The sequence below is a fragment of the Polychytrium aggregatum genome, assembly GCF_025602895.1.
Source record: "Polychytrium aggregatum strain JEL109 chromosome Unknown BJ171scaffold_57, whole genome shotgun sequence".
Taxonomy (NCBI): domain Eukaryota; kingdom Fungi; phylum Chytridiomycota; class Chytridiomycetes; order Polychytriales; genus Polychytrium; species Polychytrium aggregatum.
This window is the reverse complement of record NW_026516259.1, coordinates 80544-106836: the sequence shown is the minus strand read 5'-3', so window position 1 is coordinate 106836 and position 26293 is coordinate 80544. Positions and strand designations below refer to the sequence as shown.

At 59.7% G+C, this 26293-nt stretch overlaps 9 protein-coding genes and 1 non-coding gene across 10 annotated transcripts; 5 read left to right on the top strand and 5 right to left on the bottom strand.

Moving 5' to 3' along the window:
* Positions 1-883: 883 nt before the first annotated feature.
* Positions 884-8794, bottom strand: BJ171DRAFT_251138 (uncharacterized protein). The gene is made up of 4 exons (XM_053106688.1): positions 7517-8794; positions 6558-7219; positions 5269-6169; positions 884-5129 (listed from the first exon to the last, which is right to left on the bottom strand). Exons 1-4 carry the CDS (start codon positions 8541-8543, stop codon positions 1042-1044), a joined length of 6678 nt encoding a protein of 2225 aa, XP_052962493.1. The 5' UTR covers positions 8544-8794; the 3' UTR covers positions 884-1041.
* Positions 8795-9697: 903 nt separating this feature from the next.
* Positions 9698-10469, top strand: BJ171DRAFT_525025 (uncharacterized protein). Its single transcript, XM_053112623.1, has one exon. It carries the CDS (start codon positions 9718-9720, stop codon positions 10318-10320), a length of 603 nt encoding a protein of 200 aa, XP_052962492.1. The 5' UTR covers positions 9698-9717; the 3' UTR covers positions 10321-10469.
* Positions 10470-11667: 1198 nt separating this feature from the next.
* On the top strand, positions 11668-12616 carry BJ171DRAFT_525024 (uncharacterized protein). Its single transcript, XM_053112622.1, has 3 exons — positions 11668-11895; positions 12029-12164; positions 12309-12616. Exons 1-3 carry the CDS (start codon positions 11789-11791, stop codon positions 12444-12446), a joined length of 381 nt encoding a protein of 126 aa, XP_052962491.1. The 5' UTR covers positions 11668-11788; the 3' UTR covers positions 12447-12616.
* Positions 12617-13806, bottom strand: BJ171DRAFT_525022 (uncharacterized protein). Its single transcript, XM_053112621.1, has 4 exons — positions 13588-13806; positions 13356-13433; positions 13134-13236; positions 12617-12955 (listed from the first exon to the last, which is right to left on the bottom strand). Exons 1-4 carry the CDS (start codon positions 13675-13677, stop codon positions 12891-12893), a joined length of 336 nt encoding a protein of 111 aa, XP_052962490.1. The 5' UTR covers positions 13678-13806; the 3' UTR covers positions 12617-12890.
* Positions 13807-14050: 244 nt separating this feature from the next.
* On the top strand, positions 14051-15888 carry BJ171DRAFT_251086 (uncharacterized protein). The gene is made up of 4 exons (XM_053106687.1): positions 14051-14379; positions 14563-14721; positions 14955-15361; positions 15490-15888. Exons 1-4 carry the CDS (start codon positions 14104-14106, stop codon positions 15776-15778), a joined length of 1131 nt encoding a protein of 376 aa, XP_052962489.1. The 5' UTR covers positions 14051-14103; the 3' UTR covers positions 15779-15888.
* A 227-nt stretch (positions 15889-16115) lies between these two features.
* Positions 16116-17091, bottom strand: BJ171DRAFT_559636 (NAD binding domain of 6-phosphogluconate dehydrogenase-domain-containing protein; the record flags this gene model as incomplete). The annotated part of the gene is made up of 2 exons (XM_053113209.1): positions 16116-16651; positions 16746-17091. The coding sequence occupies 2 exons, from the start codon at positions 17089-17091 to the stop codon at positions 16116-16118; spliced, it is 882 nt and encodes a 293-aa protein (XP_052962488.1).
* A 1366-nt stretch (positions 17092-18457) lies between these two features.
* On the top strand, positions 18458-18540 carry BJ171DRAFT_t291. The gene has a single exon. It is a non-coding gene; the product is annotated as a tRNA-Leu (tRNA).
* Positions 18541-19506: 966 nt separating this feature from the next.
* Positions 19507-20473, bottom strand: BJ171DRAFT_251073 (uncharacterized protein). Its single transcript, XM_053106686.1, has 2 exons — positions 19663-20473; positions 19507-19573 (listed from the first exon to the last, which is right to left on the bottom strand). The coding sequence occupies exons 1-2, from the start codon at positions 20459-20461 to the stop codon at positions 19524-19526; spliced, it is 849 nt and encodes a 282-aa protein (XP_052962487.1). The 5' UTR covers positions 20462-20473; the 3' UTR covers positions 19507-19523.
* Positions 20474-20680: 207 nt separating this feature from the next.
* On the top strand, positions 20681-24185 carry BJ171DRAFT_525013 (uncharacterized protein). The gene is made up of 8 exons (XM_053112620.1): positions 20681-20799; positions 21119-21926; positions 22134-22189; positions 22322-22519; positions 22667-22773; positions 22904-23264; positions 23448-23547; positions 23663-24185. Exons 1-8 carry the CDS (start codon positions 20775-20777, stop codon positions 24015-24017), a joined length of 2010 nt encoding a protein of 669 aa, XP_052962486.1. The 5' UTR covers positions 20681-20774; the 3' UTR covers positions 24018-24185.
* Positions 24186-24951: 766 nt separating this feature from the next.
* BJ171DRAFT_525011 (ankyrin repeat-containing domain protein) lies at positions 24952-25938 on the bottom strand. Its single transcript, XM_053112619.1, has one exon. The coding sequence runs from the start codon at positions 25865-25867 to the stop codon at positions 25304-25306; it is 564 nt and encodes a 187-aa protein (XP_052962485.1). The 5' UTR covers positions 25868-25938; the 3' UTR covers positions 24952-25303.
* Between the last annotated feature and the right edge of the window lie 355 nt (positions 25939-26293).

Below are 26293 nucleotides of genomic sequence, written 5' to 3'. Positions count from 1 at the left end.
TCTTGGGTCTGGGCGAAGGTGCCTGGGGCCAACCCAAGCGAGTCCATTGTCACAAAGACCGAGTCGGTGTTGGCTCTGCTGCTGGGCCTGACGAGATCTGCAGCGGCGGCGGCGGGGACAGCGAAAGCAGCGCTTTGGGGATGAACACTATTGCTGTTGCTGTTGCTGTTGCTGCTGTGGCTGTTGAAGGGTTCGGGTCCGGATGTGCTTGGCGTGAGCGCCGTCGAGGGCGTGGACAGGGTCCAGGACGCAGGACGGTTGGGGTCGATCGCAGAGAGGGTGTGGTCGTCTGAAGCCGAGCTATCAGCCAAAAGCTTGGAGGTTTCCGAGTCATGCTGCTGGTCGGAACGGGGCGGGTACGGTTGTTCTGCTCGACGCATGGCGATGGAACTCGGACGATGGATCCGTGGAAAGCGGTGGATTGGCGGATCGCGAGGGTTGGTCGAAGCTCTGGAGAGGCGAGAGAGGCACGAAAGAACGAGAGGCAGGAAGATCTGGAGAAAGACGGGGCCGATGCAGCGAGATGGCTCGATCTCTGGGAAGGGGGCAGGTCTGGAAGGCGGGTGTTGGGCGAAAGCACAGACCCAGATGATCAGACGGGGGCGGTGATGCCAAGAAGCCGACACGATAGGTGCAAAGAACGCAGGATCGGCCCTGCTCAGGTCATGCACTGGATTGTGGGTTGCAGAATGGGCGAGCCGATGGGATGGCTGGGTCGGGTGCAGCTGCCCTGTCGGCATGCCATGGCCGTTTGCTGAAACAAGCGCTGTTCTTGGCGCGAAGAACCGACGACCGCCACCGGCGAGTGGCGGTGCGTGGGCATCAAAGCCGAACACTCCCCACGGCCGCTCACCCGGTCTGCACAAGCTGTTCGCACTGGGCAGTGCATCCACGATCAATGTGTCTATTGTAGCTCTGCCTGGCGGGTGTCGCGCACATCCAAGGCCACTGCCATCCCGGGGTCATCTGCATGTCCGGTCTTGCGCATCCACGAGGATCGACAGTCCGGGCTGGAGCGAATGCAGTGCTCGCAGGACACGCTCAGCCCTCGGTCCTGGCCCGGCCTCGCCGAAACGAGTATTTCTTCTCTTCCGGCCTGAGGAGCGCAGGTTCATCCGTCGGTGAGCCCATGCTTCTCTCTGGCGTGGTTCTGGAGTTCGACCGCAGCCGCGATCGAGTGTCGTTGGTCTGGGTTGCCGGCTCGTCGGATTTCTGTCCACGCAGCGCATAGCGCCGACCAAGCGCGGCGGCGGGCTGTTGCGGTTGTTGGTGAGCCAAGGGGCCCGAGATTGATCGTTTCCGTTTCCGAGACGACTGGTCGTGATCCCGCTCGTCGTCTGCGTCGCTGTTGCTGTCGCTGCTGCTGTCTTGGAGCTCGGGCGACGTGCTCTTGGCTGCGCTGGCGGGTCGGCCGGACGTTGTCGCTGTCCGGCGGGTCAACTTGGCCGATGATCCTCGATCTGCACGGTGATCGCTTTCATCCTCATCGTCATCGTCGCTGCCACCATTCTTGGGCTTGTGAGCCACAGGCGGAGGCGACCGTAGGCTCGCTCGCGTTACTCGCTTGGGCGGCTCCTCGTCGTCAGAGGAGTGATCAGATGAAATCATGACCAGGGCTTTGGAGCGCCTGCTCCTTCCGACTTCCTTCGCCGCCGTGCCCTTGGTTGGTCCTTGTTGAGGGTGCGACGGGCGTCCTGATCGCAGTGCTCGCTTTGTCGGAGGCTCGGGAGGCTCCGGGGTTGTTTGTATCGAGTGATGCTCTCGGGCAGAGGCTTTCCGGGCCGACGGCAGCGCTGTGCCTTGCGAGCCACCGCCGGGCGATGTATGTCGCGCTGGGTATCGGCGGGAGTCACTCAGAACATCAGCTGTGCTCTCGGCAGCGGCTATGACAGGCTTGCTTCGTCGGCCGCGTCCCGTTCCTGTCTCGGGTACCGCATGTTCGCCGTCGCTTTCAGCTTGTTCGCTATCCTCAATATCGGCGTCGTCATTGTCCTTGGGAGGCGGCTTGCCTTTGGGCAAGGCGGGTTCGCTCGCCGACTTGGCACTGCGTCGTGTCGCTCGAGTGTCAATGTTGGTTTCATCTTCGTCAACTGCATCGACAACACGCTGTCGACTGCGTCGACTGCTTTGTTTCTGGCCGTTGGACTCCAGCGACGGCGTCCGTTCTTCGGCCTTGGACAGCCGGCCATCTCGGTCCTTGCCGCGACCCGCAGCGCCAGAAGTGCTAGGAGCTAGTAATGAAGCGGACGTTGGCCGGGCTCGTGAGGGATTGGACTCGTCGGTCGATGGCATACCCTTGGTCGCTTGGATCTTGCGGCTGCTCCGCAAGGCGCGTGGTCCCCGAGCGTTTGTGTCTTTGTCGCTCTCGGCTCCGTTCTGATTCTGGTGCCGACCGTCGGGCTCGGGCACGGGTTCGTGCTCGTCCTCCGACAGCGCAGCGATTTCGGACCGCGGCTTTTGGCGGCCGCGACCACGCCCCTTGCCTGTGCTTCCAGCCGCAGGATGAGCCGCATTCGACCCTTGATCTTGTATCGAGGGGTCTCGCCTTCTTTCGCCACGTGTGAGGGACTCGTGCGCTTTGTCATTTGACGGAACGTGCTGTGCTGGAGGGGAGGGCGCTCTGTTTTGCGGGGCTGGCCTCTTACCCTTGGAGGGCTCGGCTGGGGCGGCCTCGGCGGCCTGTTCCGCCGCTTCCTCCCGTGCTTCTTTGAGTGCCCGCTCATCAATCAGGGTTCCGAGTTCATCCAAGAGCAAGTCCAGGGCCGAGAGTGTCTGTATGCCGTCGATCCCACCTTCTACAAGATAGTCACCCAGGTTGAGACGCACGCCAACGCCATCAAGGACGCTCTTTTCGCCAGGCTTGACCATGACATCCTCATCTGTGTCGGCCTCGGTGGAGAGCTTCCGTGCAGCGCTGGTCTGCGACTCTGCAAGTCTCGAGGTGTCGTCATCGCTGCCGTGGTCGCTGTCGTCGCTGTCACTGCCCGACTCGGCATCCCTCAGGGTCAATTGCGCCCATCGCTTGAGCCACTGCAGCAGATAGCGCCGAGCATGATCCAGGTCGTCGACTTCGAAGGTCGACCAGCTGTAATGATATCCCTTGAAGAACTTGGAGACCTTGCTAAACTTCTTGCGGATGACGAGCTCCATGTACGTAAAATAATCGGCCTGCTCCCAGACCGATCCTGGGGCCTTGGTGGGCTCGGTCTTGGGCGCAGCATCGACTCGGGCGCCGAGCTGGGTTTTAACCGAGCGGCGGCCGCTCAAGGTGATAGTACCCGTGGCTGGGGCGGTCTCCTTTTCGTCCGGGGGGTGAATGATGTCCATTGGAACGTGGAATGGGTTGTCCTTGAGGAGAGTGCCGCGAGCCTCGACCCATTTGCCAAACTTGACCAACGATGCATCGACGCGCTTCTCGTTCTCGCGGTCTTCGCTGAAGGTCGTGATCGGCTGGGTGCCGCCCTTGGTATTCTTGATGAGCGAGAGACCGCACTCGCTTGCGAAGCGGTCGCTTATCCGGAACCGCAGCTCTCGCTCGCGGGTGCCGCGGTCGTTGAGGCAGCGGAAGAGTCGATGGAGGCTGCTGAACGAGTCGATATAATACCATCGAGTCTTGTACGAGCCTGCTTGCACTCCGGCACCCTCGGCAGCGCCGGTGGCAAGCGAATGATGGGCGTTGTTCGCTGGCAGGTCGTCATCGCGATCAGAAAGAACGTGGTGGTCGCTCAGCTCGTGGCTCAGCTCGGCGAGGGCCCTGGCGGTGCCGATACCCAAACCGATCACATCCACGTCCTGGATGCCGTCCTTGATGTCCTGGGTCGACATGGCCGGCGATGACAGCACCTGCTCCGGTGTCTCCCGCGAGACGTCGGCAGTCATGTCCGAGGCATTGTCGATGAGGACTTGTCGCCGCAGCCACGATTTTGGCGTCGACGGAATGCTTACTTTGCCGAGATCTTCAATGGTGCCCGTCGACTCCACCGAGGGCTCTTCGTCCTCGAGGGTCTCCATGGACTTGTTGAGCAACATGACCGAGTCGCCGTCACCGTCACCGTCACCGTCACCGTCGCCGTCCTCGCCCCTGTCCATGCTGACCTCTGGGTCCGGGGTGACATTGGATCGCTGCTCCTCCTCGAGCAGACGAGCCCGCGGCTTCCGTCGGGTGTTGGCGTACAGAGGTACAATCTGCTCTGGAGGGTCCAGGCCAACGGTATCTTCGATCAGCAGGCCATAGATTGCCCCGCTCCAAGACTCGTCGGTCTCGCTGAGGAAGGTGACTTGGCTTGGATGAGCCTTGCCCTGGATCACCTCCTGCCGAACCAGATCGCCAGTGAGGTTGATGTCGGCACCGGGCCGCACAGCGACAAAGTAGTAGGTCCGGCCCAGGCGATCGTGGCCGAGCACGCGGAAATGAGACGCACGCAGGTGGCAGGACACTTGCTCGTATCGCGGCTTGATGTCTTCTTCCTCCTTCTGGAGATCGCGGATCTGTTTGGACAGTCGGGTCTTGTCGTTTTCGAACTGCTGTGACTTTTTGCGGAGCTGTGCTGCGGTCAGGGTTGAGGTGCCGGCATTACTGGGCTCCTCCACATTCTGGGTGTGCTTTTGCGTCAGGTCCGAGAGCTCGTTCTCGTGATCCTTGCGCTGCATCAAGAGCCGCCACTTTTCGCGCCGCATCTCTTGGAGCTGCTCTTCGAGAGCATCGACGTGGTTCTTGAAGGGCTCGGTGCCGATGACGAGACCCATGAGCACCATCAGCGCCTGGATGTGCATCGAGGGCTCGATCTCAACCCACTCGGTGGACTGGAGGTACTCAGCAACGGCGTGATCGACATCGGCAATCAGAAGGGCTATTCGGGCCTGGACTTGCCCATAATGGCCCCTTTCCTTGTCGCCGGACGCAGTTGTGTTGCCAGCAGAGGCGCTATTCACGACACTGCGCTCGCTGTTGTCGTTGCTTGGTGCATCCTGGTCGCTGCTCTGCTCGCCGTCATCTTCGAAATCGGCATCGTCGTCGCTGTCGCTATCGTCGCCCAGCTCCTTCTCCAGAAACTCGAGGAATCGGCTGTACAGATCAAAAAGATATCGAAACCGAAGGGTGGGGTTGTAGATGGCGACTTCGAGGGTTTCTGGAAAGGCACGCAGGTTAGATATGTCTCCAGCACACATACAGGTGGTCAGAGAGCCAGGGTGCCGAGTCGAGTCTACAATACGAAGCGCTATCGGCACTAGAGGCACAGTCGAATTGCCTGACGGCCCCCGACCTACCCAAGGAAAAGCGCTGGCTCTCAGGGATGCCCAGCACAACGGGTCCGAACGAGGTCAAGAAATCAGACAGGCTCAGAAGATCGAGAGCCTCTTGGAGCTTCGCAGATTCCCATGCTTTCATGAAATCGTCGTCGCTGTCACTTTCATCATCGTCGCCATCGCCGTCGTTCTTGCCCTCGTTCTCGTGTTGACTCAAGTCGACATCCATATGCCCGGACGCCGTCACTCCGGTCTCGCCCGCCTTCGTGACGGGCTTGCTCTCCAACTCGTTAGCAGTATCCTCTGGTGGGCAGGGGGCTTCAACAGCTTCGTCGTCGAGTATGATCAGCTTTGATGCTCCGTTTATAGTAACGGACTCGTTGGCCACAATGGTGCCGCTAGCGTCGCAGGCTTTGGCAGCGGGCGCATTGGCAGCCTCGCGCTTTGGACTCAGCACTGGCTTCAAGGCTGGAAGCGGAACGCCGACAAGAAGAACGCTGGTCTCGAGGTCATCCATGATCCTGGGTTTCTTGGTGGGCTTTGTGGCGACATAGCGGATGTTCCCAGTCGGGGCCTGTCGATTGGCCCAGTCCGAGGGGCTCTTTTGGTCTTTGACAGACGGCATGGGCGAAGTGCTTGGAGCAGCAAGTCCAACTGTGGACTGCGGCGGGTTCGACTTTGTTTGGGCAACATAATCCAATGGCTCCATCGCGTCTGTCGGATATCCCTTGATTTGCTGGGCGATCTGGCCAGTCTGTTCAGACGCCAGCCCGAGCGCTGAGTCGGGCACACCGTCGTCATCGACACTCTTGTGGGATATCAGGGCAAAGTCCAACGTAGTTTGCCGGAGTTCGGAACCAGCCAGTCTCCGCTCCGCAGAATCAACCGACTGAAACTCGAGCGGTGGGGCTAAAGTCGAAGCCTGGAAAGCAAGCCATAGAGGACGCAGTAAGCGACTGGTGAGGGAGAAGCAGATGCACGCCTTTTGGAGTCGGCCAGATCGGATACGGCTCTCAGGCGATGGGGTCTGGATGGGCAAATGGGGATTGCGCTGAAACGTGCCGATGGTGCGATATCGAGGCGATCGTTTCATGACAAGAGACGAGCACACAAGTGTGGATAGCCTGCACATTTCGTGGCCATTCCTTGTGCATGCCAATGGTCATAGTGCCATTCTAGGGCTTGGGGATGCCTAACTCAAGCAATGTGCAGCCCGTCCCAGTTCTGTCCAAAAGCCCCGCAGCCGATCTGACTCGCATCTTTGCACAAATAGCGACACTCAATGACTTTGAACATAGTGCGCAACTTACTTTGACGGCCTTTTCCCTTTTTTTACCCAATCGCTTCTTGGCGGGCGGCTGCTCCACCAGCAGCTGTGAGTCAAGCGGGACTGTGCTCGGCAGGTCGCCGTTGGTTGGGAGTTGCTTTGAAGAGCCCTTGGGAAGCTTTTGCCTGGACTTTGGAGCAAGCTCGAGCTGTGAGGCCGGTTCTGGCTCGGAAGCCAAATCCGATTTGCGGGCCGACTCGGGATTCAAAGTCGAGGCCGGGTCAGAAGACAGCTCCGATCTTGGAATGTACTCTGGAAGGGAGCCGGAGTCGGCGTTGCTGCGACGCTTGGTTTTGTAGTGCACTGAGTCGCCCTCATGCCGACCATCCCCAACGGCAAGCACTTGGTCTGGGAGCTGCTTTCGTTTCAGCCCCAGAGGCTGGGGTGGCAGTCCGATGGGGTGGTGCCCATAGACACTGTACCAATGGCCGTGATCGTAAGGGTAAGGCTTGGAGAGCAGAGTGGTGGGGAAGGTGGTGTGACGTTCGTGGGGATGCAGCGGACGATGCAGCGGATGGCTCGGAGCCCCAGGCTGGGCCTCGGGAGGGGGCAACGCCGGGTGCTGCATGAGGGGTTGCTCATATTCCGGAGTCGTGAGATCATACTCGACGATGACACCGTTGTTTGGGCGCGGCGGGGGTTCGTCTGGGTCACAGAAAGTAGCGCAATGGTGTGCAGAGGACGGACCGGTCGGCGAGGACAAGTGATCGTGTGCCGGATAAGCGAATGGATAGATGGAGGGTGTGGGCAAGACAGTGGAGGATTTCGAATTGTGTGAGCAAGGACAGACGCCTGGGCGGCTCAGACTCATTCGTTTGAGAGGCATATGACCGTCGTCTCGAGAAACAGTCGGTGGATTGGTCATCCGCGACTGACATAAGTGCATGCGATTGGCAGCTGGCGAGCAATCGGCAGAGCTCGACACGTGAAGAGAAGGCTTACCGTGGCCTCGATAGTGTCGAGGCATATGCGAGGACGACCGTGGGTCGGCGGGGACATGGGACGACGGATCGGCGTAGCTCATCGATCCATGAACAGGCGCAAAGCTCAGAGTGGACTGGCGATAGGGGTCCTTGTTATCCTTTGAGTTCCGACGTGAGGATGGCCTCTGGCGAGCCGACGACGCATGCGATGAGTGCGGCTGGTCGGGATGGTGATAGGGATGCGTCGAGCGATGGCCCTGGTCGTATGCATGGCTGTGGCTGCGACCTTGGTTGTACATGTGCTCGTTATCGGCGGTGATGTGCCGCGGAGCAAAGCCGGGATGTGGCGGATAGATATCGGAGGGATGGGGATGGGCACGATGGCCAACGGGCGCGTAGGGATCGGGGGGATAGGGTAAGCTCCGAGGATCGTCATGATGGAATCGGGACGGAGCCAGCGGGGGAAGCGAGTACTTGGGGTGCTCATGACGACGGTAGTGAGACTGATGGGGATGATCGTATGGCTGCGAGTAGACGCTTGCAAAGGGAGCCAGCGCTGGCACGGGTGGTGCGGGAGGAGAGCGCTTGTCGATCGAAGAGCGGAACCGATGGTTGTCCAGATGCGCAGGATCGGCCGAGGTATCGTGGCGATAGGGATCGGGCGGGGCCGAAGATGGCGCCGATGGATCTGCCGAGCGATGGAAATGGTAGGCACTGGAGCCTGAGCTCGAATCGCCGCTCGGACCGAGGAAGGACGTGGGCTCCGCAGGCGGGGGGTGACGGGGCGAGTCGGTATGAGACGGCAAGCGATCCGAGGTCGTTGAAGGAGGGCTGTGGTGCTGGTACGCATGATGATCGCGGGCTGGGACCTGGACCTGGACCTGGACCGGAGGCGGGCGATCGTAGGCTTGATAGCTTCGAGACGATGGCGGGGAAGGTTCGTGATGGGCCACAGAAGAGAGCGAGGACGGCGGCGGCTGATGGGGATGGTCCGAGGGCTGATGTGGTTGAGGCTCGAACGAGCGATCGCTGTAGGGCCGTCTCATGGCTGGGCCAAGTCACTGGAGCCAGAGCGGAGCCGGCCAAGGTGTGAGAACAGTGGCGAGGAAGGAGTGAAGACCAGCCAGGATCAAGGCCGATCGATACCAGCGCAGAAGCGGGGCTGGACGGTCCAAGCCAGATGGGCGACCTGGCGAGAGCCTGAGAAGGCGGACAGGGGGCAGGGTCGCGTGGTGACGAGCGAGTTCCAGGAGAGCAGGGGGGGGTGGATACTCACGGGAGCGCGGAGGGCGCAAACAGGGGCCGGAAGACGTAGAAGCCCGGTGCAGACAAGCAGACGGGGCCGATGGGCAAGAAGACGACCGAGGGATGGAGGGGTCGAGCGAGATGAAAGGCAAAGCCCAAACACCCAAGGCCGCGGATGCAACGGGGGCGAAATGAAACGACGAGGAGCGATCCAAGACTGGTGCCACAGACAGCGAGCGCGGCGGGCGGCGGCGAGAGCACACGGGCCGCAGTCGCACAGCTGCAGCGAGGGCCGAGCGAGGCGTTCTCGCGAGGAGCGCCGGCGTGATCTTTGCAGCGGTGGCCCTTTGCGGGGGGGGGCGTGATGGGCGCCGCGGGTGATGTTGTGGGCGTGGGTGGGCGTGGTGGGGTGTGGTGGTTGCGGGTGATGGTTGGGTGATGGTGGCTGCGACGGTATTTGCTCTGGCTCTGGCAGCGATGATCGCGACGGCAGTTCATGTCGTCCGTGGTTGCTGTCGCTCACTCATAGACGATACCCCGGTGGCCGAGCATCAGATTCGAGATTGCAACATCGGTGCTGCAAACACCATAGCTTCGATCGACACTGACATGGCTGTCGGCAACGCTAACCCACTCGACGACACAGTGTTCATCACAATCGACGACACCACCAGCACCACCAGCACCACCAGCACCACCAGCACCACCAGCACCACCAGCACCACCAGCACCACCGACGGCATCGCCATCAGCAATCATCAGCGTCCAAACACAATCGCCAGCCAGCCCGGCGCTGGTCTGTGCGGGCTGTGGCCGCCCTGTGAGTGTGGCGTGGGACCGGCCCAGCAAGGCACGCTCAGCGACTGCGCGCCTCTCCCAGACCCTCCATGCCGTGGCCTCGCTTGTTGGTCCGCTCGTTCGTTGCTGGAACCTGTCTTGGCTCCGCCGAGTGCGACATGCCCATCGTCGAGACCGATGCCGTTGGCAGTAGTCGATCCGTCCGCAGTTGTCCCCGGATGCTCCTTGGCTGGCTGCCTTGGTCGTCTCCAGGACGCCGGAACTCTGCTCACCGAATCTGCAAGTCACCCTTGGAGCGGGCCTGGCGACCCAGATCCTGGGCAACCCACTCTTCCGCCCAACGCCCCAGCGATGAGGACGCAGTCAGCGAATCCGCCCTGTCTGCGTCCAAGATTGCCTGCCCGACCAACGTTCGACTCTCCCCGTCGTCGGCCGCCTGTCCGATCGCCGCCAACACTCAACCTCATCGGCGACAGCACCCCCCCCCAAAATGGCAAACGCGTCGCGGCGGGACAAGGACAGTTTTTGTCACACCTATGGGCATCGCGCCCTTGGGCCACATGTGTTTGGCCTGGCCGTTGTCTCGGGGAGGGGTGGGAGCCAACCCAAACGGCCGCTCGCGTCTCTCGTTGCTCCCCGACTCGCAAATGTCCCTGGCGAGCCCAGACCGACTGCCCTGCCCATCGGCCGAGCTCAACTGCTCCGCCATCATCTGCAGCGGCCCCGTCGGGCCCTCGGTGCCGATCGCCAGCGTTACGGCCCATGGCGGCACCAATTTAGCCGGTTACGGACCCAAGCCGCGGTTACCGCCCATCGACCCCCCTCCTCGACCGACCACCCACACCGCCAATGGGTATCGAGAGCGTCCATGTTTGGCGCACACGGTTGCGCATTTGAATACTCTCCATTGTATCTGGAGCTCAGAGCCCTATTGCTTGCTGCTGATAATCATCGCATACACAAATAAAGTATCAAGGCGGCTAAGAGCCCTCCTCCTTCCAACCTGGCTGACTTGTCAGTCCAGTCAGCCAGCACTGTATGGAAGGCCCATATTTTCGACTAATTGCCAATCCGGTCGTCGCTGATCACTTTGTTCATCTCTCTCACATACTATTTCATATCAAACTGCGTCGTATCATATTATAACATATGGCGCCTTGTATCCTATCGACTCACGGTCCTTCTGCGTGATTCTCACAGTGATATTTCCGCAAAGACCGCTGGGTTGTCGTGGCTAAACACCAGCGACTTTGATCTAGTGGAGGCAACATGATCTAGTGGAGGCAACACGGTGGTTTGAGGGTCTTTGCCCGATAGAAGGCTGTCCAGCTTGAATCTGCACAAAGTGAGATCCAGAGCGCATATTCCATACCCAGCCGAGGCAGTGATATGCCACCACTACCGACCAGTCGCTCATCATGATTGGCCGATTATCACGCAAGTGGGTGCTCAGCAACTTGAACCAGCTCTATGTTCTTGCACTTTTCAAGCGGGTTAAAAACTGGTCCGATGGACAATGCCAGGCACCCACAGCAACAAGACATTCGTCCTTGGCGTCGTCAGGGTGATAGAGCGGGTAGACCTGACAAGCCGTCGCAGCCGCATGTCATTCGGTCTCATCACAATAGCATATATCCAAGATGAGTCAGAACAAGAGTGAACCGCCGACACTGCCCTCCGGAGGGTCGCGGCAATTGAACAGGTAGCATCAATCACCCACCGCCTGCGTACATTCTATCTAAAACGAAGCGAGGCTCGCCGGGCTTGCTTCCGATTGCTGCTATTTTGGACAAGAATGCACACAACCAAGGCCTAGAGCACAGCAAGCATCCATCCAAGCGACCCGCTCGATCCGGCTATCCTGACGTCGAAAACCCCCCCCCGCCTTGTACAGCGCTGTCCAGACGGTCGAATGCAGATCGTATCCCATAGCTATGCTGCTCAAACAAGAACATCAGACAGTGGCTGGTGTGCGAACTAATGCAAATGGACACCGCCCCATTATCAGTGCCACGGCCCAAAGTGCTGTCAGTGCAACGCACCCGCCTCGGTGGATGGACTGATGGACCCATGTGGCTCGGCGGGACATGGGGCGGCAACCCGACAAGCAGGTGATGCACCTCCTCTTCTCCCCACAACAAATCGTTCATGGAATGTGCTGGTGTCGCTGACACACCAATCGTCATCAGCCACAAACAATCGTCCGCCGCCAATCTCGGGGCCCATCCTGCTCAAAGATTGAACCTGGATGGCACGCAGCTCCCCTTCTCCACTCGCTCGTCTCATCGCCTCTGCCATATCCGATATGCAATTCCACTCGCTTTCCATCTCCCGCTGGCTCGTTGCCGTCGCTGTGTATGTTCTCGTTGATCTGGCCTTGGTTCCGCTTGCTGTTTGCTCGCTGTGTCGCCATCTCGCCCAACCCTGAAAGGCGCCGCCGATTATTCACGAAGGGGACGGCATTTCGTTTCTTGCATCCGATATATAGGCTCTGCTCCGCTACCGCTACCGTCTGGGCCCAGCCCCACGAATATCCCAACATCCAGTCTCTGGTCGGCAAGAAGCTTCTCCAGCCTGCCCAGAGCCCCGACGATCTGATCGCACAGGGCTTTGCCAGGGACCAGGTGGGCCAGCCGTTGCTCGGTTTCCTGCGCATGGCTGATGCAGGTTTGAGCTGGCATCGATTGGCTCGGGCTGTTGAGAAGTCAGCGCTCTGATGCAGTCGAGTGCGGTCCTCTGCTCATCGTCATGACTTTGCTCCCTCCCAGCTTGTCTCGGTCGACAGCTTGCCTCCCAAATACCGAATCCTGCTTCCCAACTCGGTCGTTACGATGGACTACTGGGCCGACAGAGCCAACATTCACATCGATAACAACTGGTACATCACCTCCATTGTTTGGGGATGAGTCCGGACAGGGTCTGTCCCATCACCCGCAACAGCCAAGAAATGTCCCTTCCTCCACGTTTCTTTCTCGTGGATGGTTGTGGCTCGCGTCCAATCCATGCACCGCTTTCTGTCATCGACATGCCGCATTCCTATCGCCACGCTCTTATTGATGGTACCGATATCCTGGCAACAGAGAACGCTGCATGTTGTATTGTGGGCTCGGTTGTTCTCCAAAATACAATGATTCCATGGTGACGCCCACAGCCATCAAGCACTTGGCTGTCGTCACAGCCATTGAGAGCCGACTGCCCGGCCATGGTTGAATGGTTGGTGCGGAGAGGTCCTGCTGACGACATGGGTGTGTAGCGGCTTGCAAATCAAATGAAGTTCGAAGCAAAGGGAGGCTGACATGGGGCTGGCAACATCGAGAGCGATCGAGAGCGATCGAGCGTGCTCAGCGTGCTCAGCCAAAGATATCCGGGAAGCGATGAGTCAGAGCGACGGCCTCATTAAAAACGTTCCAGTCCACTGGTGTGAGGAATCAGATGTCAGTCCGAGGGCAAGGGCGTCGATATGGCGTCGGTGGTTTGGGTCAGCGATCGGCGAGGATCGTTGCCCCGGATGCGAGCCAGGACAAACGGACCAGGACAAACCAGGGGGATACCCTGGTGCTCGGGCGATTCTCTCCACAGGCATGCGGACGTACCAGGGGCATCCGGGAAGAGAGTGATCGTCTGTAGTGTCATATGCATGTCGCTTCCGATACTAACCACGGCCTCGACGATGGCATTCTGCTCGAGTGCAGGCAGCTGTGACCGAGAGAATCAAGCAGCCGGGCATGAGCAAACGCAGAGCACCACAAACCCAGTCGTGCGATCGCCCTTCCCTTCATCTATCCGTCCCTTCGCCCTCTTTTGCTCCTGCGTACCGCAGTCATGCCGATGTCGACTTGGATGCTTCCGCCGTCAGAGCACTTGATCTCTATGAAATTGCTCTCAACGTTGAGCTGAGCAGATCAAGGGCCGAACCACAAATGTGAATGTTAGGACTTGTGGCCGCCTCAGGCGCAAGAGCCGGAATCGGATGATTTTGCAGCGCTTTGGTGGCTTCGCTGTGCCCTCGATGAAGCATGCGACAAGCCGAGTGGGCCTCTGACTCACGGATGTGATGTTGCCGGCGATCAAGACGACCCGCCCCGCATAGGAGCTCACGGCCGAGGAGCTGATGCGCGGTGTGATTTCCGGGTCCATGTCTGCGAGTGTACTGCGGGTGTGCTGCGAGTGTGTCGAGATGGTGTGGTATGCGTTGCTGGGACCGATCGCGAGGGCGAATCCTGGGCTCTTGGGACTGAATGCGATGATATGCTGCCTGGGCGATTGCCTGGGCGATTGCCTGGGCGAAGCAGGTCCGACGATATTTGGCCAGAAAAGGCAGGCCTCCGCATTCGATCCGCATTCGATCCGGCAGCGTGGCTTGCCGGGACGGCTGTCACGTGTCTTGACGGCCATCCGCCCCGGCTGCGCCATGGACCCGCACATGGAACGGACCTGGGACCCGGCAAGCCCCTTGCCCATCACAGCCGCTGTCTGCTCCATCGCTTTCTCTCTCTCTCTCTCTCTTTCTCTGTTAATCGCTCTCCATCGGACATAACCCCCTCCTCGATTTTCATTCCATCGATGCTGGCTCTGCGTGCCGCAACTGCACTCGCCCGCACGTTCACTCCGAGCACAGCCTCGGCACTCGCCAGCGGACGCCAAGCCGCCTGGCTTCGTCGAGGAATCGCCTCGTTGGGCGGCTCTGGTCCCAAAATTGCCTTCTTTGACTTCAAGAACCACGAGCGACCGTATTTCGAAGACCCAGTCAGGGCTCTCAAAGCCTCCCGCCAGGTGCGGGTCCAGTTCTACCCGGTCCGCCTCGAAGCCTCGACAGTGGCATTGGCCCGCGACTGCAAGGTGGGTGCTATTGCGATTCGATGAGACGCTATGCCATGCGATGCCATGCGATACGATCCGATGCCATACGATGCCATGCGATTCGATGCCGTGCAATGAGACGCCATACGATGCGATGCGATATATCTACGGGCGTGTCCCTGATCGCCTCTGCTCCCGTATATGCGATGGCCTCTCGCCCAGGTGGTCTGTGTGTTTGTCAACGACAAGGTCAACGAAGAGGTGCTTCAGCAGTTGCACGCCCAGGGCTGCCGTATGATCGCCCTTCGCTGCGCCGGATTCAACAATGTCGATGTCAAGGCCGCTGCCGGGCTTGGAATTGCCGTCGCACGCGTGCCCTCCGTAGGTTCTCTCACTTTGGGACGGCGAAGGGCGGGAGGGCGGGGCTTGCGTCGATGACGGCTCTGGATGACGATCGGATCGGTCAACCCGGCATCGGCCGGAGCTGCGGACGCGAATACTCACATTCCGTTCCTCCGTTGTCCCGGCTGGGGCTCATCCTGGGCTTGCCTCGGCTGACTCACCATGCATCGCCGACGATGCTCCGAACACACACATCGCACCACGGATCATAGTACAGCCCGTATGCCGTCGCCGAGCACGCCGCCGCCCTGCTGATGGCGGTCAATCGCAAGCTCCCGCAGGCCTACAACCGCTTCAAGCTGGCCAACTTTTCGCTCGACCACCTTGTGGGCTTTGATTTGCACGGCAAGACCGTCGGCGTCGTCGGCACGGGCAAGATCGGCGAGTGCTTCAGCCGGATCATGCTCGGGTTCGGGTGCCAGGTGCTGCTGTACGATGTCCGCAAGAACCCGGCGCTCGAATCGCTTCCAGGCTGCCGATATGTCGAGCTCGACGAGCTCTTTGCCAACAGCAGGGTCATTTCGCTCAATGTACCGCTGTTCCCGTCGACAAAGTATTTGATCAACAAAGACAGCCTCAGCAAGATGCAGCGAGGCGTTGTCATCATCAACACCTCCAGGTAGGCGATCCCATGGCTGCCGAGGCAGAAATTGGGTTCGGAGTGTGAGGTGGAGCAAAGGATGCTTGCCGATATTAACACTGCCGCTGCTCGCGGCGTGGGGGGGGGGTGATCGTTACTCAAACCAGAGGAGCTCTCATCAACACGGCCCATCTGATCGAGGCCCTGAAGACCGGCCAGGTGGGCGGGGCCGGCCTGGACGTGTACGAGGAAGAAGAGGACTACTTTTTCCAGGATCGCTCCGGCGAGATCATGATGGACGATATCCTGGCCCGCTTGATGTCGTTCCCGAACGTCATCATCACGGGGCACCAGGCATTCCTGACAGCCGAGGCTCTGAGCGCCATCGCCGAGACGACACTCGACAACATTTCGCAGTTTCTGGATGGCAAGAAGCCCCTCGCGAACGCGGTCTGAGAACTGGAGGCGTGGTGTGTGGGGCGAAGGTCATGGGTGGTGCGAATGTGGTGTAGGTTGTGTGCAAATCGTGGTAGACATGCAATTCGAGAGTCTGTCAGACTCAAGCAAAACGCACTTGATCGACCCAGTTTCTCTTGCATTCGTTGGCCACATCACTCCAGACGCCCGTCCTCCCTGAGCGCCTCTGGCGCATTTGGCGACATGGTGCGGACAGGATATGTATTGCTATCTCGCAGGACAGGCTTGCCCTGGTATCCGCACTCGACGGCGGTGGGGCGATCGTGCCTTGCAAGTGGTGATAGCAGTGGTCGTGGTAGCAAGGATGTCGGGTCGCTTAGTACTTCTTGATGTTATCGTTCAGCCACTTGAAGACCGAGGAAAAGTCCTTCTTCTCAAAGCCAGGGGTGCTCGAGACCTGGTTGTAGATCTGGTGGGCCATGCCGCCGAGGATCACGGTGCTCTTGGCCTCGTTGGCGGCGGTGATGGCCAGACCCAAATCCTTGGCCATCAGGCTGTTGCCAAAACCGCCCTCATAGTCGCGGGACGACGGGACGTTGGGCAGGACACCGGGGCAGGGGTTGTAGGTGTCGGTGGACCAGCATCGGCCCGTGGAGGTGTTGAGGATGCCAGCCAGGAGCTTGGGATCCATGCCAAGACGCACACCGAGATTCATTGTCTCAGAGGCCGCAATCATGGAGATGCCGAGGAGCATGTTGTTGCAGATCTTGGCAACCTGGCCGTTGCCGTTGGGGCCGCAGTAGACAATGTTCTTGCCCATATGCGACAGGATGGGCTTGACCTTACCAAAGTCTTCCTCGGACTCGGAGCCGACCATGAAGGTCAGGGTGCCGGCCTGGGCTCCGAGGGTTCCTGGGGATGGAGACGAGGGCATATGGATCGTAAAGATTAGTCGCAGAGATTGGTGAGCGAGAAATACCAGCAGGTGGAAGAACTGAACACGCACCACCAGAGACAGGGGCATCGACTCCGACAGAGCCAGCCTTGTTGACGGCGCCAGCGACTTCCTTGGTCGTGCGGGGATCAATGGTACTGGAGTCGATGACGATGGCGTTCTTGAGGCCCTTGAGAACTCCGTTCTCGCCCAAGTAGACCTCGCGGACGTGGGCCGATGCAGGCAGCATGGTGACGATAACGCTGCACTTTTCGGCGAGTTCCTTCGGGGTGCTCGCGACGGTAACATCGGGGTTCTCGGAGACGAAGCGCGAGGTGGCTGTTTGGAAGACATCGTTGATGACGAATTTGGCGTTGGGGTTCTTGCGGTGGAGGTTGGCGGCCATGGGATATCCCATTTGGCCAAGGCCAATGAAGCCGATGGTGGGCTGGAGCGGCGGTCGAAGATGGCGTGGGCGGTGGCAAGAGGTGAGGTGAGCAGATGAGCAGGATCACGCAGGTCGATGGCGGAATCATGCCAGTTCGAGCTGCGGAGGCACAGCGCATGGGCAAGGACGAACGAAAGGGTGCGGATCAGCGGGAACAGCAATGGGGCGGCGTGAGAGGCACAAGGAATGGCCCCACTGGCGCAAAAGGCAGTACCTGCGAAGCAGTCGAGTAGCATCGCACGGAGCGAGCACGGATGTTCCGAAGAGCGGCCTGGAAGGACATTGAGCTGATGGCAGGAGTGTGAGTCTATGATGGCGACTGAATCCGAGGCCGGCAGCAGCAATGCTGGATGTGATGGCAAGCGGGCAGATTCGATGGCGAGGGAGCGGACAGCCAAGATCAAGTCGGAGCCTGATGCGCCGAGCCGAGCCGAGCCGGGCCGACATGGAAGCGAGAGCAACTGGCGATGACGCACCTGGAGATCAGGAAGAGAATGGCGGAGAGGGGAGAAGGACGATGGCGATGGATAGGAAGGCGGCTGGAAGAAGAGCGGGCTCGGGCGACGGCCGCGGGGAAGGACCGATCGCGCAGGAGCCGCTCGCCCTTCCCCGGCCGGGCAAACGCTCCGTCCGCTCGGCACCGATCCGCGCGCGGATTGGCCGTGGGGGAGATCGTGCGCCCTGGAGGACGGGAGGACAGGTTGGGTTCGTTGTGGGAGTGCCCAGGCGCTGTCGAGGGGCATTGGCGATGATCGGGACCGGTGGACGATGGGAACTGGAATGCAATCCATCGTGGCGAGATCGACGACAAAGCACACAGGTGAACGGGGTTATGATCTCTGGGATGTTTGCTGGGCGAGCTGGGTGTTAAAATGTCGATCGCATGCAGTTGCCATTCGGCATGATTTGTTACCATGTAGTTGCCATTTGGTATGATTTGTTACCATGCAGTTGCCATTTGGTACGATTTGCTGCCATGTAGTTGCCATTTGGTATGATTTGTTACCATGCAGTTGCCATTTGGTACGATTTGCTGCCATGTAGTTGCCATTTGGTATGATTTGTTACCATGTAGTTACCATGTAGTTACCATGTTCTTTCTCGGCACTCCTCGAGGCATCCCCGGTTGTTCGTCACATCCGTCTGTCGATGATTCGGTCCCGGTCTCGTTCCCGACCCGCGCCGCGCTCTGATTCGCTCTTGCGGTCACATCGGAACCTGGGTCGGAAGGGCGGACTTTGGTTCAGTCACATGATTGACCGGTCAGCTGACCGGTCACCGCTCTGTCTCGTCAGGCAGCAATGTCCAGGTAGCGAGCGGATAGATCTGGCATCGAGGCGAGATGGCCGAGTTGGTCTAAGGCGTCACGTTAAGGCCGTGATCTCTCCGGAGGCGTGGGTTCGAATCCCACTCTCGTCACTTTTTTGCTGGTCTCAGTCCCAAGCGTGGTTTGGCCGACCTGTGTGTGTGTGCGGTCGATGTTCAATGCTCGATCAAGTTTGCTCCCCCTGCCAACCCAGCCTCTCCCATTCAGCCGCTGACGTACGGCAAAGGAGGCACTGGGTATTGCGGGATTGGCCCGTATTTGTTCGAGAAAAAGGAAGAAAGGATATTCGCAAGCGCAAAACTGATACCACTTGGGGGGGGGGAAGAAAGAGGAAACAATTCAAACCCTCTGGCTTGATGGATGCGCCATCGGGCTTCCGACAGATCGCCCAGATTATGCTCAGAGGTCTGGGTCATCATCGCCGGTTCGTGCTGCTGATTTACGCTGTGTCGGGGAATGCCTGGGTCAGTTGTGTGCATTACGACATGCGTCGCCGATCTGGACGCTGCTCCCACTTGGCTCAGGGTTCCAGACCCTCTGTGTCTTATGCAGTAGCCCGCACTCTGTCGAGATGGCTCGTCAACAACAGCGCAACGCTGCCAATCCTGGCTCACTCTCCCCCGCTCGGCTCACCGATTTGTGTCGTGCTCCAAGAGTGCTATCTCTGATGACGATCTCGACCGACACGTTGTCCCAGTCTCCTTGCTTGACCCTCTCGACGGTCGAGACAGCCGGACTTTTGCTCTCGCGACGGCGAGTCGGTGTCGGTGCCGACTTCTTGGCTGGTGACAGGTTTTCCTTGGCCTCATCTTCGGCATCCGCGGTGCTTTGGCTGCGCTCGATCGACTTGCGCTTCGACCTATGATTCTTGTGAGAGCAGGGGTCTGCATGCGCGGCGTCCTCCTGCCTGGTGCTGGAGATGGTTGGTGTCGATTGTGTGTGGCGTGCGGCCTTGGCCCGCAGGGCCTTAGACGATGGCGTAACAAATCCAGTCTTCTGGAGAGCGGTAGCGCTATCCGACAGCGAGGACGACTGGTTTGAACCCGAAGTCGCCAGTGCCGCCTCATCGCTCCGATTACCCTGGAGCGGGATCATCGGCCCTGTGTATCCTGCAAGACACAAACTCTGGTTCAGATATTTGTCGCAACGGTGAGTCGACCCGGGATGGCCGGGTTTCAACCCATCTTGCGACGGTGACTCATTGGGCAACATACCGTACGCTTTCACGGCTGAAGCTATCTCAGAATCACTTGACGACTCGCAGTCGTCCTCTGGCTCATGTTGGTCATGGGCAGCGTCGGTTGCCTCGCCGTTTGGGTCCTGGTCAAGCCGCTCGAGATACAGGCTTGCGGGCTGATGGCCTTGATCGGCAGCACGCTGGCACCAGTTGTGGGCCTCAATGAGATCGATGGCGAGGCCGCCTTTGCCGTGCTGGTACGCTTGGGCCAGGATAAACTGGGCCGTAGCATCGCCGTTCTGGGCAGCCAGGAGGAACCACGCCATGGAAGCGACATTGTCCTGGCAACACCGGCCCCATCCTCGCCGGTAGTAGTTGGCAATGTTGACCTGGGCATCCACGCAGCCCAGTTTTGCGGCCTTCAGAAACCACTTTGAAGCCTTTACCAGGTTCTTGCTGCAGCCCGCTCCGTTCTGATAGTTGAGCGCGAGGTTATACTGGGCGCCAATGTGATTTTGTTTGGCGGCCAGCAGATACCAATAGTTGGCGTGTGCGGGATCGCTGCCGACTGTCAGCTCTGGCTGATCGCTTAGGGTGCCCAAGTCGTAGAGGAGCCCAAGCCGGAACTGGGCTGTGCAGTTGCCGGAGAGCGCCTCTGAGTGCAGACTGGTAAATGCGCTCTGCGAGGAAACAGCGTCTGGCTTGTGGCTGGACGAGGACATTGACGGGAGGGGAGTTGGAAGCTGGACCGGGTTTTGGATAGCTGTGTGCTCGGCCTGCGGCGGGCTGGAGAGAGTCTGCATCGGTGGTCGGCTGCAGATCAGAGAGTTGCCCATCAGAGACAGCTGGCGGCGCGAGGCAGGCAAGAGGGGGGCTGTTGGGTTGGTGGCGGTTTGCTGCCGACAGATTCAAGACCCGTGATATCCGCGTGACGTCCTGCTGCGCGTGTCGGAGTCTGAATCCGATGCTGTGTGTGTGTGTGTGTGGTCTGCAGGTTTGGTGCGGGCCATGGCGGGTTCGTCCGTGGGAGTGCCTCCGACCCTCGAGTGGGCGCGCAGATTCTCGCCTGGGATCGAGCTCAGTCTGGCCGTGCTTGTGACCGCTATCGATATCAGCAACGCTCCGGACATTGTCTTCATTTCCGTAGCCATGTCGGACCACAGCGAACGAACAGGTACGCGATGGTCCGATGGATTGGAGGGTTCTGGCGTGCGAGGCAGTGGAATGCAGGCATGGGACAGGGGTTCAATTGAGCGCTCGGGGTGCTGGCGACAGGTCGATGCATTTCACAGCGTCTGGATGGATCGCATGCCATGGAGCTCCGAACGTGAGATGCAAGACACTCGATGATGAGCGCGGACACACTAGAGCCGCCTAGGACAAAGTTCCCATCTGAGCCCATACGAGGCACCACTGAGCATTGAAATGCAGCTCTAACTTTAAATCGATCTTTTCGGCTTGGCTCGCCCGCAATCCGGCGGTAACTGGAGCAGCACGCTCTCGGAGCGGGGCAAGAAGCGTGACGGGCCATACGGGAAATCGCCGCGACCCAGCCTCGGGGGCTTTGTCTGGCCGGGGATCGAGGAGCGACATTCGGCCAGCGTCGTCGTCCGACAACTCGCGATCGTCCACGCCCATCAACATGCGCTCGGCAGCGGCCCTTCCGGATCCGTCCGTAGATGATTCCCGACACAGAGACGCCAGCCGCTCCAACAGCCGCTCCAACAGCCGCTCCAACAGCCGCTCCAACAGCCGCTCCAACAGCCGGGCGCGCTCGGCTTCTCGGTCATCTTCGCGAGAGGCCAGCCGCGACCGACAGCCTGGCGACTCCCAGACGACAGCCCCGAGACAAGTCCAACTGCATGAAGCTGGACAAACGGGCGCAGTAGCAGCGCCGTTGCCAAAGCCTGCGACAGGCACTGCGACAGGCACGGCGGCATCGCACTCGAATCCGCCCACTCCGAGGGCTGCAACTCCGTCCAAGCCTCCTGCTCGCGCTCCCACGCAGCGACCGGGGCAGGCATCGTCAGACGAACTGCCGTCGAAGCCAAGGCACCCGTCTGCTTTCCAGAGCGAAATATGGTCGGATGCTGACTTTGGATCGCAGGCACTGCTGGGCTCTTCGGCCCTTGTAGACCGCTCACAGCGGGACTCGCGCTCGTCGAGTGCCACACGTAACGAGTCAGAGCAGGAAGCACCCAAGACAAGTCTTGGCAGCCGATACTTTGTCCAGCTCAAAGGCAGCCGGACAGCTCTTCAAAGCGACGATGATGTCCGACGAGGCTCCAGCCGCGATGTCAGGTGGGACACCAGGAATGAGTGCTGCCAGTTTGTCGAGGGTTCAAGCCACCGACGCCATTCCCACTAACACCCGTCACGCATGGCCAACAGAGGTGGGGTCCCTGTATCCAGATGAGGTTAAGGAACGCCGATGCTATCGCTGCTTTGGCCAACCGAATCCCGAGAGATCGTTGACGCTGTGCTGGTCCCGGTTTCTCTCCGCGTCGCAGGCCGCAAGAAGAAGAGTGACTTGAAGCCCATCGAAATCAAGAGTCCCAACACAGGTACTTGGCTCCCGATGCTTGGTCGTTGCCACATACACCATGAGAGCGCTTTATGGTAGCGAACTGGCTGCATACATCGGCGGGATCATAAATCGGCATATGGGCCAGCTCTGACCCTTCACCGATTCCCAGAGGAGGTCGTGGTGGTTCAAGTCTCCGACCTCTATCACCCGGATAATCTGCGCTCGGAGGCATCGGCAATCTCGAGCCGGGATGTCTTGAACGCACAGAACAGCTCACCTCAGACCCCCTCGTCGATTGGGAATCTTGCCGTCAGCGGTAAAGCCGAGACGATTGGTCGAGGCGATGTCGGGGTCGTCTTTGTGGAAGGTGGGTCGCCATTCCGAGCCTGCATTTCGGGTCTGCATCTCGACCTGTGCGTGGAGATGGCTGTGGCTCCCATGGTCCCCACGGTTTCCGGCTGATCGCTCTTGCTGATTGCTGGCTGATGACTGTAAACCGTTTCATCCTCGTCAGAGAGCGGCAAGTTTCGCCGCTTGTATCCTGGGGACATTGTCCTGGACAACCAAGACAAGCCCAAGATGGACGAACTGGAGGAGAATGCCCTGATTGCGTTTGCGAATGTAGGTGATCATGGTGGACGCCCCCGCCGGATACTCGGTCGATTGGGGCAGAGGGATGGCGGTGCTGTGGGATACTGGCGGAGGCTCTGTCGACAGGTCACTGACCGAATCCCACTTGGTCTGCTTCCAGGGCACCGAAGCCATCGTCCACTCAGTCATGCAAGTCATCCTTGGCCTCTTTGGCGGTCTAGGCCTCGCCATCTTGGTTCTGTTCCCGAGTGTAGGCTCGGGCTCGTCAATAACCCAGGCGGTCAGCTTTCTGCAGCTGTACTCGCCGGTGGCCGACTCCCTGTCGAAGCTCACACATACTTTTTGCGTCCTGGTGGGGATGCTGGTACTGGACGAGCTCCTGGGTCGGCTGGTTCTGAAGCAGGAGAAAGACGCTGCGTCCGGCATACCGGAGCGACATTGGATCCGCAAGCGGAACGGCAAGAACTGGTGGTCGCGCAGCGAGCGCATATGGATCTGGACTAAGATTGCCTTTGCAACAGGTTAGTGCCGATGTAATGGACCGGATTGGACTGAACCGGATTGAGCCAAGTCGGGGGGAGGGAGGGAAGTGCTGGGTGGGGATGGATGGTGCTGGTCAGTTCTGCATTGCCTGGTGCAACGGTGTTGCTCTTATGCAGCTCACATGGCTGACTGGAGCTACCATTCTTGTCGATGCACCGTAGTCTCGATTGTGTTGATTTTGGCATCGCTGCTCGTGATATCAAGCGATGATCGATTCTCGGAAGGCCAAATCAACGCACTCTTTGGGGACATATCGACATGGTGAGCAAGTAACTGCGCCCGTTCGCTCGTGGGATGAACGCCCAATGCTGTGTCCGATGCGGGAATTTGCTGCCTTCGCTGAGACTCGGCCGATGCCCTGCGCTGCCGCCTTCAGGGTTGCCGATCAGCCGCTGCCAAGTGGGCCGTTCAGTCTCGCCTCGGAGCTGAGCCGCTGGAAAGTGCTGCACTTCCTCCAGGGAATCGGCGCGCTGCTTGCTGCGATCGTCTACGGTATCCATCGCCATCTCGAATGGTCCTATCGCCTCGACAATTCACCGGAGCTGACACTGGCCCGGATTCGCGAGGAGCCCGATCGACCCGACGGGCACCGAATCAATCCGACACCACCTGAGGATCGGCCCGACGATCCGCTGGATCAAGTGCGGATCTTGCGCACACGCAATCTCGTTGGAGTCGCTGGAGACGTGGCAAAATCGCAGATGCTTTTCAGTGCGCCACAAGCAGCCTAAAGCCAAGCGACACTACTCTTGAATGTGGGCGTGGGATCTGTTGTTAGTCAGTGACTCCTGCATCCACCAGAGCGACCGACGGCTGTGTTCTTCGTTGAATGATCACTGTGGTCCTGTAAATGGCCGCTCAGGAGAGTGATAAAGAGTTGCACAATGTTTCGAGGAGGAGCTGTATTGGAGGGCCAGGTCAGCGGCCGCTGAGGCATAGGGCTTGTGGTGATGGATCGATTGAGGGATCAGGGTAGTTGGCCTCGACCGATAGCGGCAAGGACGCAGCGCAGATGCGCGGATGTAGCCGGAATGGCCGGAGCATACGGACAGTAGACTCAGCCGGCATTAGCAATCGTCGTCGACAACGAGCGACCAGGCCAGCTCCACGGCACCGAGCCGACCGGTAGCCAGCAAGACTGAGAGCGACTCGGGTTTCTGGGAGGGGGGAGGGTCAAGATTCACAACGTGGCAAAGATGTTAGCACTTGCTCTGCAGCCTTATGGCATGCACGTGCGTGCCCGGTGACCTACTGTCATCAGGCTGCTCGGCAGTGAATTGGCACCAAGGCTTGCTGTGGGCGATGGAGCCTGTGACGGCATTGAAGCGAACGATCTGGGAGACGAGGCGTGTGGCCGGGCTGTCGACGAGGCCGAGAATCCCGGACGAGCTGTCGGTGCGGCGGAGCGCTTGGCCGACGACCGGGAGAACGACGGCCGGAACGCTTTTGCGGATGGTCGGGACATGGCGTCCTTGGCTGGGTTGCGATATCTCTGTGCCGTGTCTGGGGACGATCGGATCTGTGGATGTGCCGCGATGCGATGTGAGCCGAGTCGATCTGGGTGCTGGATTTGGGGCTGGGTTGGATCGCAGTCATGTGGCGGTCACATGTGCTGCGCCACGGCCAGTCCATCGCACAACAAAGCGAACGGATGGATGCCGAGCGTTCACGATTGCAATGACGAATGTATTGGCGATTTACAACCAGCTGGGATGCAGGCGGACAGCCGGGTAGGCAGGATGTGTGGGGCAGGTGAATAGGGATGCGGGAGAACAGGGCTGCTGGATGAGGCCCTGTGAGGCGCGGATTCGATCGGTCGGTTCGATCTTGGGGATCAGCGGCCATGTCAGCACGGATCTGCACTGTCAAAGGCTCCCCCCCCAGGCCGCTCGAGGTCGGTTTTTAGCCGATCGCTGCTCCAGGAGGGTCCGACACACCGGGCGTCCCATGGTCGACACGGTGCGGCAAGAGAAGTGTGGGATGGGCTGCGGCCAACGACGCTGGAGAGGCGGCTCGATCAGTTGGCGTCATCGGTTTCGCCAGCCCGGATGACAAAGTCGGTCTCGTCCTCGGGGAAGTCCTCGTCGCCGGCATCGACCTCCTTGTCTTCATCGTCATCTTCGGGGTCGAAGCTCTTGAGGAGGGCGGTGGCAACATCGAGGTGGTCCTGCTGCGAGGCGACGGTGATGGAGCTTTTGCCGGCGTGGTTCTTGAGGGTGGCATCGGCGCCAAACTTGAGCAGCAGTTCGACACAGTCCAGCTTGCCGTTGACCGAGGCCCAGTGCAGGGCGGAGGAGCCCTCGTTGTTGGTGATGTTGACGTCGTCGCGGGTGAGGGACGGCAGGAGGAAGGCGAGGATATCGTGCTGGCCGTTGGCAGCGGCCATGTGCAGGGCGGTGTGGCCCGAGGCGTTCTTGACAGTAAAGAGCGAGCGCTTCAGGGCCGGCAGATGATCGGGGTCGGTGGGATGCTGGTCGAGGTAGGCGCTGACGAGCTGCTGCAGCTCGTCGAGCTCGCCGTAGCGGGCGCAAGTGACAAACTCCTCGTGGTCGAAATCGGAGAGCTCTGCGGTGGCTGCCATGGCTGCTGAGGCGGTGACGAACGACGACGACGGCGACGGCGACAATGGGGATGGGGCCGGCGATGGAAACCAAGCCGCCTTGGCCGATGCGATCGAGCAGCGAAATCATGCACGGCCAAAAAAAAAAGTGCACAGAACCGGGCAGCGACACGGAACTGGATCGCCACACGGAACAGTGGGCTGTGTGTCGAAAGCAGCAACACAGCAGGGTTGCACACAGGGCGAGACACAAACGCAAGGCTGTGTGACGGACGCCGAGGCTGTGTACGCGTCGGTGCCATCCTGTCTCTGCAACTTTCGGGTGTGTTGAGATGCTGTGGATGTGCGATGTTTGGCCTATTCTTGTCCTGCCGCTGTTCCTGTCCTGCTGCTATTGTGTCCCTGTCCTGCTGCTATTGTGTTCCTGTCCTGCTGCTATTGTGTCCC